The sequence below is a fragment of the Phalacrocorax aristotelis genome, chromosome 5, assembly GCF_949628215.1.
Source record: "Phalacrocorax aristotelis chromosome 5, bGulAri2.1, whole genome shotgun sequence".
Lineage (NCBI taxonomy): Eukaryota > Metazoa > Chordata > Aves > Suliformes > Phalacrocoracidae > Phalacrocorax > Phalacrocorax aristotelis.
In genome coordinates this window covers 2259926-2278900 of record NC_134280.1, presented here as the reverse complement: position 1 = coordinate 2278900, position 18975 = coordinate 2259926, and the positions used below count along the sequence as shown (strand labels likewise).

At 43.5% G+C, this 18975-nt stretch overlaps 1 protein-coding gene across 2 annotated transcripts; it reads right to left on the bottom strand.

Moving 5' to 3' along the window:
- Window positions 1–6940: 6940 nt before the first annotated feature.
- Window positions 6941–18957, bottom strand: ARL5A (ARF like GTPase 5A). Of its 2 annotated transcripts, XM_075092736.1 has the most exons (7): window positions 18659–18956; window positions 17965–18067; window positions 16715–16775; window positions 13599–13746; window positions 12364–12447; window positions 9548–9699; window positions 6941–9030 (listed from the first exon to the last, which is right to left on the bottom strand). In XM_075092736.1, exons 4-7 carry the CDS (start codon window positions 13740–13742, stop codon window positions 8982–8984), a joined length of 429 nt encoding a protein of 142 aa, XP_074948837.1. In that variant the 5' UTR covers window positions 13743–13746; window positions 16715–16775; window positions 17965–18067; window positions 18659–18956; the 3' UTR covers window positions 6941–8981. The 2 variants fall into 2 exon arrangements, with proteins under 2 accessions (XP_074948837.1, XP_074948836.1); XM_075092735.1 differs by lacking the exon at window positions 17965–18067 and having other exon boundaries at window positions 18659–18957.
- Window positions 18958–18975: the final 18 nt, after the last annotated feature.

The window sequence follows — 18975 nt, the reverse complement described above, 5'->3', positions numbered from 1 at the left end:
CTGGCTCATGCCCAGCCGGCTGTCAGCCAGCACCCCCAGGGCCTTCTCCGCCGGGCACTTCCCAGCCCCTCTGCCCCAGGCCTGGAGCGCTGCCTGGGGTTGGTGTGACCCAAGGGCAGGACCTGGCCCTTGGCCTTGTTAAACCTCACACAACTGGCCTCGGCCCATCGATCCAGCCTGTCCCGGTCCCTCTGCAGAGCCTTCCTGCCCAAGTTAAGAGACTTATAAGTTAAGACACTTATAATTCTCCTCACTTCGTTTCTTGAGACATGTTTTACAGAAGTATGCATGAAAAAATAAAATACTGAAAGTTCTTATGAAGATTTGTCTACCATGTAAAGTTCAAGACTTTCCTTTGTTTATCTGCTAGCCTGTTCGCTGCCGCGTAAACTGTACGGCACCTTTGGCATCTCTGAGCAAAACAGATTTGACACCTGGCCCATGAACTACCAAGCATGCTGCTTATAGGAACACACTACCAACGGCAACCTGAACTCAAATATGCTGTCAAATATACTTAAAGCCTTTTAAAAAAAAAAACCACACCACTTCTCAACCAACAAAGCAACAGGATTATTTGGTGCTCAGTACACTGTATACAACCAAGTATTTTCTTAAAGCTCAAGAAAACCCATATCGCAACAGTAAGGGAAGACTTAGTGGCTTGCACAGCCTCATGTGGTGCAAGCTCAACGCCCCCGAGGCCACTATCGCACCAGGATGAGCCCAAACGTATGCCCAAGTCACCGCTACCCACGGGCTTAAAAGCAACGCTCACATACTACTGCAAACTGTAGCAGCTCCACTGGCAAAACATACTCTGCTAAACAAATTCAAAATCATTAAAATATATAGATCACCTTGAAAAAAAGGTTGCCGAGCTTACACTGAAAATGGTTCAGTGGGTCTGAAATGAAGGAGTTATTTGGCCGGCTTCATACAAACTGGTTTATTAGTTGTTTACACAGCTCTAATATGCATCCACTAATTCACGTTTCAAAGTGGTACACACAGGTAGTAACAGGGTGTCTGTTAGGATTCAACAGTACGAGGACCTCAGAAGCAAGTCTTCAACAGTACCGACATTTACACTAAATCTTTATTTATGTACAAAAAATTTAGACAATTTTCATCGCTACTATTCCATGATCTGCATCTCTTTGCAAGACCTCAGTAGTTTGCCTGCATAAATATACACACATATATATTCGGAGGAAAAAAACAACCAACCAACCAACAGCCTTCCAAATCTGAAGAATCAGGGGCAAAAAGCCATATGGAACAAAAAAGTTAATACCAAGAGTTAGCTCTGGAGATTGTGACTATTCCGTAGTTTGCATCTAATTCAACCTCATACTAAAGAACAATATTCAGAGAGAATAAGTCAACGTAGACTGTGCAACAAAAGAGTAATGACACAACCTGCAATTTTAAAAGCGGCAAGAGCATCGAGAAGCTACTATATTATGCTTTTATCTTAAAAACAAGCAATTAAGGAGAAGACAGCGGTCTTTAACTTTCATACAGTCAAGAAAAAAAGCCAAAAACTAACAGCATCTTCCGTTAAAATCTCTATTTGCAGTTCCATCTACCAGACGTAAATGACTGAGCCGAGGCTCATTTCAGCAGGTCTGCTCTGCACAAGGTACTCAGCTGCTGGACGCAGAAGTAAAACGGTCAAAGTTCCGCCGTGGCAAACAATTCTCTTGTGCGCAGTTAAAAAAGATAAAAGGTATTCAACGCTAAAACCGCACCGGAATAGAAACCTTTGGAAATACTTAGTTCGTGTGAATTTTGATGGACCAATGCAGTGATCTACAGACTAAGATTGAGCAGCACCACGGGGACGCGAGGCAGGCAACGGGCCCGTGGAACGAACAGTTCAGAGGAACCCTGCACTAGAACAGACAAAAATAAGTATCTGATAATGGTGAGGTTTTTTTAATCACCTTAAATTTATTTGGATTCGAAAGAAAAACAAGAGCAGTTTTGAGAAAAGTCATAGCAAAGTCAAGGAATAATAGAGTTAGAGGGAAAAGAAACAGGCAGGACACAGCCAAGGAGTGGGCACGGCTTTGAAGGTAGCTCACCTTTCCTTCGCCCTCCAGCAAAAGTCCCACGGAGGAGGAGCAGAGCGGCGTGCGGCACGGGCGGGCTGGCCAGCGTCCGGGAGGAGCTGGAGACAAAAGCCCACCCCAAGGCGAAACGTGCGTCGCAAAGGAAGAAGTCCTCAGCTGGACACACAGCTGAAACCGGAGGCAGGATCCGGAGCGCGGAGAGGCGTTTTGCCATCTACTGCGCCATCGCAATCGAGGGGTTGCCGCATTCACTCATTCCTCAAAACGCAGCTAACGACAGCATCTGCCTGCGCGTTACCTAACAGGAAAGTCATTCTGCGCGATTACCACATGGATACAAATATTGCGCAGTTAGAAATAAAGCAAGAAATCCAAAATTAACACCCAGGGAACAGGCCCGTTGGGGCTGCAGAGCCAACCAGCAACCTACCTTCAGTACAGTGACACCATAATTCTGTTTTTTAACCCAGCTTTGGTTTCGTCTCTGTCGCTTTCTGAGAAGCTCCCCATAATCCCCCAGCGCCCCCAAGGCTGCAGACCCCAGCACGGGGCGTGGGAATACGCGGGATGGCACGCACCGCTGGAACTCGGCGTTTTCTATAGGAAAAGAGCTGTTAATTTTAGTTTTCATTCTATTTGAAACCAGCCAACACATACTTATTAAAAACTTATGCCAAACAACCTCTGGATACAAACCTCGTCATCACAGGCTCAGCAGAGCAGCACGTTTCACCCCAACAACGCCCAGACAACCCACAGACCAGGTCAGAAATCCTTCCTTTGCTTGAAAACTGTCACCGCAACACCCACCCACCCACCAGATTTAATGCAAACAGTGGAATTTTGGCAAGTGTTTTCATCCTAAAATAGCACATACCGGTAGTTTTTTCACGAATTCGCAATTCTGAAGTTATCTATAAATGCGTGTTTGCTTGCACGCAGCTCCCCCCCAGCGATTCTGGGCCAAGCTCGTGTTTCGCCTCTTCAACAAGAATTAAAAGAACTCAACGAATTCTCTTCAACTAAACACAAATCAGACTTTAAAAGCCAGGGAAGACAGAAAGAGGTAAGGCGGAAACAATTCAAGTTCTGATAAATTTTCAGGAAGAAGTTACTCAATAGAATCATAATTGAACTTTATTATAATAAATAGCTTTATAAAAAGTTTTTGCTAAGCTACTGAAATAAACGTGCTTAAATTGCGGACACAGAAGTGCTCAAGCCAGGAAATGCAGCCCTTGCAAGCCTCGGTATTAATTTGAAGCAATAATTTTGTATGTTCTGGAATGAAATTTTATTGCAGTATCAGTGTTAGCCACATACTTTACACATTCCTTTCCGTAAGAAGACAAACTTTTTAGAAAGAGAAGTACAAAATACAAGCAATCAAAAGTAATACGACCCTGGTCGTATGATTAATGCGTGTACATATGGACTTTGCACTTGTAAAAACAGACGGATAACGTACTGTAACTACATCATCAGTACACTCATCTGAGAAGTCTATACTCGGAGGATTATAGGTTTAGTGTTGGAGGTTAGTATTATAGTCCAGTATTTGGTAGAGCCTAAGGACAAAGAGCTGGGTTCCCTCTGCCGCCTGCTTGCCGCCCTGCTGGAGGCGGAAGGGCGGGCTTGGGTCTCGAGCAGCGCATACAGGCTGAGGACAGGGCTGTGTCTGCCCGGTTAGAGGTTTTGAAAAAGAATGTAGTAAGAAGTCGAGGACACGGTGAAAACATTCATGAAAACATGACACTGACACACTTCAGACTGGATCGGTTACCATTCCCCTATCACACACTACCAAATCGTCAATGTATTAGCCATAAAAGCACTCAGGCTTCCCAGTTTGAGGGGGTTTGGTTTGGGTTGGGTTTTTCAGTCTTTGAATCTCTCCGCAAGAGAATACCGTCTGTTCTTGCCCACCTCTTCTACCCTCCGCAGTGTTTGACGCAGGAGGCATTTACACAAGAATAACACTGAGCTGATCACCTACAAAGAATGATTTATGCCCTCCTAGGTAAAGCAGCATTTTCTAACTTAATTCAGTATCAGCTAAGTTTTCTAAATTTACAAAGAGGAAAAGCTTAAAAACCACCTTGCCCAGCTTGTGTCCCTACTCATGAGAAGCCTGGCTTAAAAGGCTAAGGGCGGTCCATGAGTGCGGTCCCGTCGTGACAAAGGGCACTGTCGATGTGAAGGACATTTTCAAAAAAAAGTTTCTGTACAATATAAAAACTAACCAGTAAAATCCTAGTAAGGCAAGAATAAAACTTCCGCTTATGGTTCTAAAGCACATTGTAAAAAAGTTACAGTGGCAACCACTTATAATTTCTCGGGTTTGTACATTTAATATACTCACTGCAGCCATTATAGTCAAGTCACGCCTGTGTTTATAATACATCTCACAACTATACGCAAAGACATTCTTCCTTCTTAGCGCCATTCGTCACGACACCAAATCACCCTTGTCCCGTACTGCTCCACCATGCACCATTTAAAGGCTTCAATTACATTCATTTGAATTAGCTGAAAAACTGTTTCTCGGACATAATTAGTCCGACAGTAGAAAAGTTAATGTTTTACTAGCCAGTTAACAAGGAACTACTTACATGAGCGTGCTCACAAGGCCAAGTATTTTTGGATTAAGTTATTTAAATAGTTCCTTGAAAAGAATTCCAGCTAACCAGTCTGATACAAGCACAAATTTAGTATTTCCTCTCGCAAAGCAAGCTAGCTATGGGATGTCTGGCAAACGGAAAAGTGCTTGGAATGTAGAGGATAGAAAGAACTGTAACAAATAGATTTATCATAAATCCTGTTAAAACTGGTGTGTAGGGAGGGGAGAATCCCCACTCATGAACACACGTTTTTATGGAAATGGATTTATTTTAAGGAAAATGGAAATTGTAGCACAGGAAGAAAAGAAACGATCACTGAATTAGTTTTAGGCACTTGAGCTGCATAGACTGTAGAAGGTGCCCGTTAGATCCGTTTAACATTCACACATGCACATGCGCACCCAGGAGCGTACTACAGAATGCAGAGGAAACCAGCTAAGGAGCCTCCAGGGAAAAAAAAATTAAAAAAAAAAAAAATTAAAATGACGCTATGTAGATCCCTGCTCACATTTTCCAAGTTCTATATCCCACCTTTCCTCACAATTAAAAACCTGCATAATTTTCAGATCACAGAGGCAGCATATTGTAGAGTTCATTCACCAAGTTTATTATTCACTAAACCAAAATAAATGTTTTAATTATTGAACTATGAGTTACCGCTATACTTTTTGGCTAGTAAAATGGCATTCTGCAGCATAAACTTTAATAACTGTTTTTAAAGACCCCTCCCTTTTTCTGCATAATACCCTAAGAATAAATTTCACCAAGAACAAAGGCAAAGTCATCTTAAGCTTCAGCCGAAAGCCAAGGCAACACAACACGCAGAGGGTGAGAACACAGAAGCAATACAAATCCAGGTCATGACTCATGTTAAGACAATCACTTCCAAACAACCACCGAGTGACGCTCACAGCAGCGCTGATGCAAAGTTAACTTGCTTTTCTATGGACAGAACTGTGAGAAAAATGGGAATTGTCCCACGGAGAAAAGGAGGAAAAAGCTGTAAACAAAAAGCACATACAAAAAGGGTTTGTGTGTTCAAAAGCTTGTCCGCTCTTCTCCAGCTCTGCCAGGTGACTACATTTAAAGACATTTCTAACATTACACAAAAGGCAAGGTGTGTAGGAAAGGACCGTCACAGCCACACCGCCACCATGAGGGTATATACATGTGTGTCCTCACATTCACCTCGTTAGTATCTGAGCAAACATGCTCGTTCCCATGAGGAGCCTACAAAAACTTTCCTACAAAAATTTCCACCGCAACATCTGGATGAGGCTGTTCTGCTTTTGTGATGCTTTGCTGCACTTGAAGCACAAGCACACCAACCACACAAAGCAAGGATTTGGAATTGGCACCTCTGTTTACAGCGGGGTGACAAGGGGCTCCCCAGCTACTACAGACAAAAATCCATCACCCTTAGAATCTTAAGATTCTGAAAAGAAGGATTCTGAAGAATCCGTCACCCTTAGAATTCTGCAAATCCAGAACTCAAAATGAAGGTGTGTCTTCCTTTGATTCCTAAGCCTCAGTCAAGACTGCTACAGGCACGCGATGCGTCAGTAAGCATTGGCCACCATGGAATTCTTGCTAATGAAGAGCAAATCTGCCCTCTAAAACACTACGGGATCACAAAAGGGATAGAAAAGATGACGCATCACCATACGTGACACGACACGCACCTCTCCTGTAGTCGGGCTAAGGCCGGATCGCTCACCGCCCAACACGCAGACAAGGATTTACTCTTCAGGGCACAAAAGACACTGCTGCACCGGGCAGCCTTCATGTGCACAGTTACTTCCAACTCCCTACCGGGGTTTGTTGCCACTTGTGGAACAATGAAGTGAACCACGCAGGACCTTAGAGGCCACAGAAAGTGGAAGCGGCCAGGATAACGAGAGGGAAAAGGAGTAAACATACTTTTACTTATGTGTAAACAGGTCTGGTTGCAACATAAGCCTTACCTGGAAAAAACACCGCACCTTCACTGGATGGACGTACTAAGTCCTACACGTTTCAGCAAAGGCGTAAGCTGCAAATTCAGTGAGCAGCAGGTATTCCAATACTCTCTGTGATTTTTCTTTCATTAACAGGAACAAATCGTGTTCTTAGAGGCAAACAAAAACCCAACACACACACAGCCTGTGCAGAGTCAGGCAAAAGCCTGCAGTCTTTAACAATACTAAAGTAAAATATTTTAAAGGGATGAAAGGGAAGACATAAGACTCAAAAACCAAACGCTCAGGTTTATAAGCAAGTCTGCTTTTTCTTTTTGAAGACTAGAAAACGTACAATTCCATTTCATATGCAAGTGTGCACAAAGCTCGTTTTTTGAAGATGCTATCGGATAAACTGAGAGTCTTTGCATTAAATTGTTATTTCTTCACACATTTATACATTTCGCAAACACCAGTTAAATACTGATATCTATGTGCATGCGCTATAAATATATGCATGTACACCTTAAAATGTTTAACAAAGACAGCAGATTCCCTAGGCAGTGAGCGTCATAAAGAGATACCAAAAATATATTAAAAAGTTAAACTCTTTACCTGCCTTTGTTAAATACAGACTTTTGGAATTGCCTCCCTTCTTTTCCCCACAAATTCACGACGTGATCCTCAGTGAAGCAGGCAAACGGGAAGGCAGGTGCGCTGACTAGATTATCCCACAACCAAAGATAAGCACCTTCAAAAGCTGAAACTAAGCTTTTTCTGGAAAATGTCTTTTCCGTCCTTATCAGATGTCTGAGCTAAGAAATGGAAGGGCATTTTAAACAAAGCGTTATTTCATGCTGCTCTAGTCCCCAGACATCCATCTCCAACACAAAAGCCTACGGTTAAGGCTACGTACACAACACTGACACTTCAAACCCTCCAGCTGCCATCCCACTGAAAAGCCTGTATTCTTTAAAATGCTAATTCTGAACAACTTCTGTATGGGACACCCATCCCGTCAGGTGCCACAGTAAGAACAGATCATCACATAGTGTTCTGACGCTTCTTTATAACTCACCTGGGGACTGTGCAAGGGAGTTATATTTTCAAGGAGTACTGCCCTGGAACTTCTGTGGGAACTCGATCAAGGCGTCACTGACAGCTTTTCAAGTAGTGTAATCTGTTTTGTTCCCCTTCCCCAGCCCCGTTCCATCCACTGCATGTAGATACATACACATTTTATGCTATCCAAGAGAAGTTGCCTTCTTCTGAAAAAAACACTTAATGCAGAGCACGACTTGTTTTGTTAAGATTCCAGTGGGACTTTTAAACATACTTTTGTGCCTCTTCTTTGGTTCAGAAAAAACAAATGACGACATTTTTCCCTTTATGACAGCTAAAGGTACTTCTACCAGACTTCAATCATAAATGAACAGCACTGCAGAAAAAGAAAAGCATGACATGCACTTTTTGGAATCACCTAATCCCATGATGACTACAATAAAAAAGAAAATCCATTTCATTTTAAACTCTCTGGCAAATTTTTACTGTTTGCCAACACTGTAATTTGAAGCTCGATCCATGTTCCCCAATCCATTAAGGCATCCTCCCTAACTGCAAAATCACATGAGAAACAAGCAATGGTCTTAAAAGAGAGTTTGCTTTATGACGTTGTGGTAAGCCAGCTGTCCGATGGACGTTACAGCCATACAGATAACGAAGGGAAAGGAGTTGTGAGACGTGGGCGGTGTCAAATATTAGTACTACTGTCAACATACTGATTCCACTTTACACACTGGTCTGAACAGATTGCAATGAACCTAAAACTGAGGTATAAATATACACAAATATGTACAGTACACATACAGGAAAATATTTTTGCATTTGTAACATCGGTATCCTTAAAAATACTGGAAAGTTGATATCTATGCCATTGATTTGTTTGCTAATTTACTGGAATAATGAAGCCGACATCTTCAACTAGAGAGGACTATAATGGAAAAATAAAACTCAAAATGAAAAGCTCATTCCTCTCACTTCATCTTCACCACGCTCAACGTTGGACTGTTCTGAGTGGCTGTATCTTGAAAAGAAGGTTGATCACAGCTTTTAAATGCATCCTCAGAGGAAAACAAGCAGGAAACCAAACTGGAGACATCAACTGCATCTTTCTTTTTGCTGAATGGTCTGAATTTATATACACCTGTGTGTGTGTGCATCTATGTAGAAAATAAAGTTGAAATCAGTTCCGTATAAATACATCTAACCCATTAATTCTGCCACTGTGAAGGTAATCATGGGCACGCTCTTTTTAAGCAATGTCTGTGCAAAGAGGTCATTAAAAATCATCTGATCTTAAGTCTTGACATCATCCATTCGAGTCCTTGGCACAGTCTGCAAACAAAAGAGATAATTTTTAAGGAATCCACGCACTTCTCAGGATGAATTAAAAGATAATTCCGTGGCACCGATTTAAATTCTTCCTAAGAACTCCGTAATTCTGACTGAAGGAATCATTTCCAGAAACAATTCACGCCGAGTGCAGCATTTCCTAGACCTTACTATGCAATCTATGGGTGAGAGACTTCAGCTCCCAGCTCTTTAAGTTGTACACTGAAGTTATCTCTAATCATCATTGTTCTTAATAAACCAGAACAGATTTTAGGTTGTTCCCACCCCCGCCCTCATCAGGCCCAAATCGTATTGTTCTACCACTGTGAGGTGAGGCTGCGGATTTGATGCGGAAGTTGGTTTTCAGATCACACTGATCCTAAGTCAGTGTGTTCTCAGCCCCAAAATCTTTAAGTGTAAGATTATTAATGACAGGGGAGGATTGTGCGTTAAAACCAACCACAATAAAAATACCAAAATATTTGGAGATTCCCCTCCTACAGACAAGAGTAACTCTTACCCCTCGCCAGTTAGAGCACAGCATGCCTGAATGTGCCACTGGTGATCCTTAATTGAAGTCAGTTTCAGAAACTGAGATATTTCAGCTACTGTCATACACTCTTTAACATCTTGCTTGTTCGCAAAGATCAGCAAACCTGCTTTTTTTAAGTCCTAGGGAGAAAGAAGAAAAGAAGATGATTACAAACCAGCCCTCGGAGGCAAAAAATGTGATAACAAAGTAGAAACTTAAGCCCTAGTAAAAAAAAAAGAAAACAAAACCCTAAACTATAAAACCCTGCAGGCTGATCAACACGCAACTTCAGAAGTTCCTTTGATCCAGCAGACCAAACGCCCAATTTTTGCCTAGGCTGATCTGTAAAACCACGCACAATATCTTGCTGTGCGCCATGAGGCTCAGAGGCACCCCTGTATCTCTGCACATGTGCAGCTGCAGTAACGCCGCACACCTCTGACAGCCAAGGCCCCCCCATTTAACCCTGACCTTGCCGATCATTCCCGCCTGTGTATCGACCACTGCGTTCTCATGAGCCTGGCTTTCTGTATATACACACACCACGCTTTTATGTATCACCGTACTGTTAAGATTGATTTTAGTACCAAATCAGTAGACTGTGCAGCAGTTCTTAGGCGGGGCAACAGCGGGTTACTCCACCAGAACTTTTTAAGCACTGGCCAAACCTTGCCAAGCTGAGAGCAGCAAGCGCCGGCAGTGTACGTGCTGGCAGCCAGCCTGGCACCATGGCTCACCAGAGCCAGCAGCATGCTCTGCCTGCGCAGCAGCTCTGCAAGGGAATTCCCAACCGTGAAGAAGCATTAAGGCTGCCACTGACAGCGTAAAGCAAGCTGCAGTGATATTTTACTTAGAGGATACACAGAATTTGTAGAAAATGATCACTATGCAAAGGATAGGCGTCTACTTGATCAAGCACATTACATAAACTTCTTTATAAGGCCCATGCAATATTTAAAAGCAGTACTAACAGCAACTCTAGGGGCAAGCTTACTTTATCTCAAGCTGCTTGGAATTACACTAGTACCAGCACGTATTATTAAAAGGTCTCCCCAGGAAGCCAAGACAACTCAATCACTTAAATGCCTATCAGGCGCGCTAATTTTTACAAGCGGTAAAATCAATCCCAAATGATTTACTGGTCCAGAAATTAGCTGGAAGTGACCTGGGCAATTCAATTTTGCCTTAGGAGAAATGAAACTGAACTGGTTAGCAGAAAGAAAAGACTTCCAAGGCCTGCGAGGAAAAGCTATTTTAAATAAGCATTTTACTTTAATTTCAGCTTATATGTATTGTTGTTCTCTCCAAACATCATAGCACCTGGAGAGTTTGCAGAATATAGTGAAAACATCCTGTTGTAAAACAATGGGCACATTTACTGTTAGATGGGTGCTTTCAGAGCACAGAAATAGTTTCCCAACACGAAGCAAGGGCATTCACGCTTCTTGGAGTCCCAGACTTCCCTCATTTCAAATCCAGCTCGTTAACAACTTCTGCATCTTCCTTTACAGATTACAAAACAGAAGATGCAATTTCATTTAGCGACTGCAACAGACTGCAGAGTACATCTCTGCAATTATGGCAGCAGCAGACCCAACAGCAACATTTAACACACCAACACAACCAAGAAAGCTAGACCTACTTTATTAGAATTTCTTTTATTAAATACAATTTTAATTTAAATACCAAAAATGAGAAATTCAAGACACTAGGCAAAGCACCTGTTTTTTCTCAAATGCTTAGATTACCATGTTCACTCAAAGGGAATACATAGGCAGTCTTTGCCCTTCCTGCAGTCATCTACTAAACAGTGACTATAGTTTAAATATAGGTGTAATATTTTGGGATGTAATGCCATCAATTTTATGCACAACTCTGTATTCTGACATATAAATTTGGAAGCTCAGCGTCCAGTGTCATTTCATACAAACTGAGCCAGTCTGCATTAAAGCTGGCTCAGGAGTCCCAGCAGTCGTCAAGCTCCTATAAATACATCTTTAGTAAAAATCAGGGCTCTGGTCCTGCTGCACTGGATTAAAGTCTTCACGACATTCAGGTCATGCAATAGGTGCTCCTTGGCTTATACGGCAGTCCAGCATTTCAGAATCAGACCCACATAGCTCAGTTTTAGACCTGACACAGGGCTCAGTTTTAAAGAGAGCCTTTACAAGTTAGCAAACTTTACTCTCCTTCTGTTTGTGCCTGGAATTACAGAATGAGGGCTACTGTAGCCGTAGGCAGCCCATTTCTTCAGTTTTATAGCTGGTTGCTATAAGACATATTATTATGGTTGTATCTGTTTCACTGCGAAAACAGAAAACATTAAGCAACCGTGAAGCTACCGAAAATAGTAATTAAGTTGCTGGAGGAAACAATGGTTTTTCAAAACGATCTCATTCAGATATTAACACAGATTGAAGCATAAAACCCACAAAAGTCATTCATAGGTCCTAACTTCTGTTTCACTGAAGCACTCAGAAGTTGAAAAGCTACTTTCATGGGAGCTCCCTTTGGTAATCTGGTATTAATTTACAGCTTCATTAGGAGCTTCAGAAGAGACAGAGCCTCGAGCAGGAACTAGACAGCTCTGGTACGGTACTGCCCGCTGCTGGGAGAGCACGACTGCGTTAATGTTTGCCCTGGACTTCACCAGAGGGGCCTCTCTCCATTCTGCTCTGCCTTCAGCTAGCAGGTGTGAGTGAGAGCTTTCACACACAGCACGTGGATCTCCCTCCCTTAACAGGTATCATCCAGATCTTAACCACAATAAATATTAAAGCAAAGAAAAGATAGGGTCTACTCACCTCATGTGCTAACATTTTATAGAGTTCTTCCTTAGTCACAGAAATTCTCTCTCTGTCTGTGCTGTCCACAACAACTATCACAAACTTTAAAAAGTGAGAAGTTATTAGTTAGTGAACAAGCTCTATCTTTCTGGCCACACACTTGTCAGCAGAACAAACTACTGTTCCCACCACATTATTCAGTCAGTCAGGAGTGCAACTACCCACAGCGCTGGTACGGTTTACAAATTACACCATGGTTTGTGCACAAAAGTAGCTCTGGCACCTTTTGACTTTCCATTTTCTAATTTCAAGTGAAAATTTTATATTGAAAGCAAGTATTTCTCTGTTACCCCAGATTACAAAGCTATGTAAATAGATGTAAATCCAGATCTGGGATAAAGATCTTTGCTTAGCGTAACTGAATTAGCACACAGATCCCTCAAATAATTTGTTGCAGCCTTAAAAAGATAAACTGTATCAAGCTTTCTCCCTCTACTTCAAATATTAACATGCAAATAGGTATTTGCAAGGGATTTAAAAAGAACCTGTAAGCTCCATACATACATGCAGATACATGTCATAGCACCTTATAGGGAAGCACAGGAGAACAAAGTTAATTATTATAATAACTTTTCTTTAAAACTACCATTGATAACATATAGGAAGAAAAACCAAATAATTATTTTAATCAAGTTCAGTATATGTGCTGCAACTTCATAGCTAAAGAGTTCTTAAAATTCTTGGGGGTCCTTAAGTAAACTGATCCTGGGAGCTTGCAAGCCAGAGCTCCGCGGCGGGAGGAAAACTTCTGGGCTTTGGCCTTACTTCTGAGGGGCTACACAGGTTTTAAAGTACCTGCTACAGAGATAGCGCAGTCACGGTGCCCTCTAAATGTGGGGATCTGCAATACCAGGATAAACTGAGTGCCTGCCCTAAGGCCACAGATCCCCAGAAAGAGAGTCCTTACAAACAAGTTGTTTTTAATTGCAACTCCATATTCCGCATCTTATGTAAGAAACAGAAAAGTGACTCGTACAACAGCTCGCTAAGGAGGCTTCAAAAATCAGAACAGGAGTACCGTGAAGCAGGTACGGTAACATTCAAAGCCCAGTTAATGCAGAAGGAATCTGGAAGCGTGTCTGGGACAGACCTCAGGGGCGCTGTACCCCCTTCCGGGACAGACCTCAGGGGCGCTGTACCCCCTTCACCAGCAATAGTTCCACAAAGCCTTCCAGCAAGGCATTCGTTCTTACCTCAGTGTTTGTGTAGTAGGTGTTCCACGAAGACCGAAGAGACTCCTGCCCCCCAATATCCCACATCAGAAAGCGCGTGTTGTTAACCACTATCTCTTCCACGTTGCTCCCTATGGTGGGTGAGGTATGCACCACTTCGTTCATGGAGCTGCAGAGGGAAGAGAGCCACTGGGTGAGAAATGCCAAAAACTGGCAAGTTACCTGCATTATCAAGCATCGCACGATGCCAAAACAACCTACTTCTTTAAAAACTAAACTTGACACTTATTCTGAGGTAGGAAGCTTAGGGGGGGAACTTTAGCAAATCCTTCTGTGGCAAATAGAGACAAGGCTTGATGGTAGAGGGTGAATAAAAATTAAAATAAATAAAAACAGCAATAAAAAAGGACTTGGTGAACTATATAATAATCGAATTATAAAGCTGAGAGAGCGTTCACAACCAAAACTATATTATAATTAATTAAATTATAAAGCTGAGACAATATTGCTTCGGAAGCTGTTTTAAGCAGTCAGCTTTCTTTTCTCCCGGCTGGTTTTTGCACACATGGGAAAGAGCAGTTGTTTTGCTTCAAGACTGTGTGGTTAAGCCACAAGATTTCCAAAGTTGCAGAAAAACAACAGCTCATCATCCAGTTCCACCAAACATACATCTCGCTCTCGTTCCAGTATAGGCCACTAAGAGTGTATTTTCTTCCCCATTCAGTTACTTTATGTCCCTCTCCCTTCAGCCTAGTCCAATAACGCTACTTTTTGGTGGCAAAATGCTGGGATACTTTAGAGACACTGAGTGCAACTTTGTCATTAAGGTCACCAGTCTCACATCAATGGTGATAACCAAATGTGTACTCTGGATACTCCTGAAGTTCAAATTATTTAAACTCTACTGCATGGGATATGCAAAAAAATTAGAAGTAGCTTCAAGGAAAACATCAACCATTTTCAAAGAACTTGATTTTACTTCTCATAATCTTGATATATTTTTTCATGTTATATAAACTTTTTTTTTAAGCTTTAGCAGAGCTTTTAGTTACAGTGACAGCAATTTGAGACTTGTAACAGTGCTGGAATATTTATTGAAGAGGATGCAGAGAACTGAGGAGATAAAGGGGTGCTCTGGTGTTCTGAAAAGGAATGCCAGTTACCCGGCATCTTAGCAGCATATAACAAGAAACATTCTCACCACACACAGTTGAAGGCAGCTATATAAGGGAAGGAAAAGGATTAGAAGAATGAACCGTAAAATCAAATTAAGGATAACAATGATATAAGAAGATGCCTGTGGCTGATTTCATATTTAAAAACCGTGTTTGAGCAGAGTTCTTTTAACGCTTGGAAGAGACATGTCACAAACCCCCTTTCCTTGGCTGAACCTGCAGCCCTTCACATTCAAGCTGTCGGCATCTCGCTGTTTGCAATACGATAGGTGGATTTTTCCCTCGTCCCCACTGAAACAAGCGTGAAGCTTAATGGCATTTCTAGACACCTGATCACAAAATTCCTACCGCTACTTAAGGGGAGGGAGGAGACCTGAGTATGAGAACAGGAAGAAATGAAGAATCTGTGGAGCTGCTGCGATCTGTTCAAAGAATCACCACCTCAGCATCTGCTGTGACCCTCCACGACATCAAAGTAACAGCCAGCGCACTAACCAACACCAGCTGTCCTGCCAGTTATCCCTGCCCATCTCTTATCAAAAGAGTTAAATGCATTCATTCATGTTCAGAGCACTTATCTGCCACGAAGAAATTGTAAGAGAACGAATGGGATATGCATGCACAGATGGAGGTAGGGTTTACAGGAGGAACAGAGGACCATACTCATACAGAGCTCTCTCAAAGCAGCAAACAGGGGAAAACAAGAAGACAGAAGGGGAAGTCCTGTGGAGCTAAAACGGGTATAAAGGAAAAGGAGGCAGACAGAGATCCACTGTACAAAAGGGAAAAGAAAACACTGAGACTGCAGAAACAAGAAGATGAGAAGAATCTTGAGCCACTTGGAGGAAGTGGAAAGACACAGGCTGCATTAAAACGCGCCGAGGACAGACCTCAGCTGCAGCAGTTACTAGTTCTAAAAAATATTCTTCATTCTATTTATGTTTTTTAAAATCTCTCACTCCCAATTTAAATAATAACAACCACCTTCACCTTTTCACTGCCTCTGCAGAGCGTGATAGGACATAAGCGGCTGGAAATGCTGCATGAGTTTCATGTTTCAGAAAGGCAAAAGCAGATCATAATTTGACAAAACCCAAACATTTTAAGTGTAGGGTTGGACCAGTAAGGCCATATCACTTAAGGGGAATTATTTCTGATACTGACTCAGGACACTTCCTAATGCCAGACTACTTCACGTGAGGAACCACAGATTTGTTTCTATTGTGAACAGACCTTGAGTCGCCTGTCCCACCCAGAAGGTTCTGAGTCTGTGACAAATTTGTACCCTTTTATCAAAATGCAGTTGAGGGCCAGAGATATGAAGCTCATACAAGTTTCATGTAAGCCAGCAGCAAGCGTAACGCAAGACAAACACAAGCCAATCCCACTATTGAACACAGAAGCTGCATGACAGCGCGAGCCACCAGGCGCAGAGCTGTGCTGTCCTGGGTTCTGCCAGCGCTCAGCCTTCCTCCTTCATCCCGTACCGCAAACGACATGAAAGTACATCATCTTGGGACATGGGACACAAGCCACGGCAGGAAGAGGTCAGGCTTCTCTGCTTTGCTACTCACAGAATGATTTGGTTAGTATTTAAGTGCTGCTGCACATATCGGTTTAGCAGCACTGTCCTGTGGCTAACCCTCAAAATAATCATATTTTACAGAGTTGGCAAACAGCCTACACAGTGACACCAAAGGCAGCTGTGATTAAGTGGTAATAGTAATGTAATCTGATAAATAAATGCTCTGAACAAAACCTTATTCATACAGAAGGCAAAATAAAGACCTTTCCAAACTCTATACCCATGCCCTGACCCACTGCCACCTGCACTGTACAGTAATCTTCAGCATAAAGCTCTCAAAGTAAAAACTAACGGGGAAAGCAGCAACAACAACTCGGAATAATATGCACAATGCGCACCTTGAAATATGTGAAAAATCATCTGCAGTTCATACTTACAATTGATAAAGAATAGTTGTTTTTCCCGCATTATCCAGACCAACAATGATTACTTTGTGCTCTGAAATAAAAACATCAGTAGTAAATCACACAGTTAATTTTGCTATCACGATAACAACGGCGTTACGAAACAAGGTTCGCGACGCATTTTTGACTCATTTCCTAAGCAAACACCGCCAGACTTCAGGTGCCACATTTCATGGGCCTCAGCTAAAAGTTCGTTTGTCTGCGGAGGTGTACAAGCCCGCGCGCTGTTCTGCGCAGGTAAGCGATTTCTTCCCGTCTGCACATCTATAGGAACGATTTCTGAGAGATTACAGGCGGGTTTTTTCCTCCTCGAAACCACCAGAGCACCCTCATGCTGGAATCCGTTCCCAAGCTTCTACACATTTTTGCAGATTGTAACAGATTGTACTCTCTGTTCCCCCCGACTGCAGTAGTTTCCCAGAACACACGCTAAATGTTCATTTCCAAGGCCATACCTTTATTATGGCCTGTAACCTCTTAATCTCCCTGTAGAGAGTTGTTAAAAACCACAACACCGCCGATTTGCACTGCGAGCAAGGTGTTCCACCTGTCTCCCTCAGTGTCCTCCTTTTCTTTCAGCAGGTTTGGAACCTGGAGAACAGATCTGCCTACGGATATTTTACAGTACGCATTCGCCCGATTTAGTTTTAGATGAACCAAAGAGTAACGCACAAAACTACTCTGACACATATGCGAACACGTTTTGGAGCTCAGTGCCAGAATCAATTATTGTTTCTATTTAGCACCTTCTTTCCTGTACACCACAAAATTGAATTTGAATTCTACAGCTGGTGTTGTCAAGCACATTCAAATTTATGATTTCCAGGAGGAGTGAGCACTGCCTGCTCTCAGCCATATTACACAACTTTTACTTGCGCATATAACCTCGGCTCCAACGGGACTATCCATGCAAGTAAAAGCCTTGCGAGAAGGGGCTTTCTTCCCCCCCTCCCCAGTGGTCCACAAGGGCAACAAAAAGCCATTTTAAGTCTGCCCAAGCTTCAGACGACCAGTGATCAGTTCCTTCGGTTAGCAAAGTACACCCGCATTGATTCATCGCAGAGGAGAGAGGGAGGGGATAGGGGTCAGGTAAGTGGAGTTTCTCAGTTTTGATTTTATCAATATTGTGTGGTTTTGCAGAGTTGTCTTATGTACCGTCAAATAGAAATTCCAGTTTTAATAACTTTGCATAACTGCACAATATTGTAAAAATATCTGCTTACCTGACCCCACATAACTAGGAACTTTTGTTTCTGGTGTGGTGTTGCCAGCATAGTGGATGTTAGGAAATCAGCTGGAACAGAAGCTCTGAGGTGGGGCTGGATGCTACAAGACAAAAATATTTTGTTGGATTTGCGCTGAGCGTTAACGGGGATAGAGTCGGGGACGTCCAGCACACACGTGCGTTTAAGCTCGCTCAGGATCAAATTCAGACGAGCTTATAGACACAGATAAGGGCACCAGCATGTGTTTTATAGCTAAAGTTACAACTCTCGTTAAAACCTTGCTGTAAGTTTAAGCGTAAGGTATGAATCTGGCAGTTTGGCTCGTTACAGGCGTTGCAAATCGGAAGTTATTTATAACATTTACTCCGCAGACGAGCAGTTTTGCCAGGCTGATCACTTAAGACCGTTAATAAAGCGTACTCTGCAGGTGACACGGCGAGACTACAACGCGATCCAGCCCTATTCCTTCGGCAGGCGTGAATAATTTAACGCCCACCTCTCGGGAAATGAGCTTCCCGGTGACTTGGAGGAGGGGAAAGCCAAGGGTTAAAGCCCCCCGAGCTCTCTGGTCGCCGCCTCGCCTCACACGGGCGGCCCCGTCTCCCGCCCCCGGCCCGGCGCGGCGCGGCCCCACACGGGGCGAGGCGGAGCCCCCGCCGCCCGCCCTCGGCCCCGGCGCTCCCGCCCTCACCCTGATGGTTGAACAGCCTCCATATCCTGGTGAAGAGGATCCCCATCCTCAGCCGGGGCAGCTCCGGGCCTCGCCGGCTCCCTCGGCGCCTGCCGCGGGGGCTTCTCCCGCTGCCGGAGGGCGGGCGGCGACTCAGGGCCCGGCCCAGCGCCCGGTGTCCCGCTGGGAGGGCGGGAAGGGGCCTCGCCGGGCCTGCTGCCGCTCGGACATCGCCGCCGGACCCGCTCCGCTCCCGCCTCGCCGCCCGACCGGACCGGGAGAGCAACGCGGGCCGCCGCGGCCACCGTAGGGACGGGGGAGGGGGGGGGAGGGGGGGG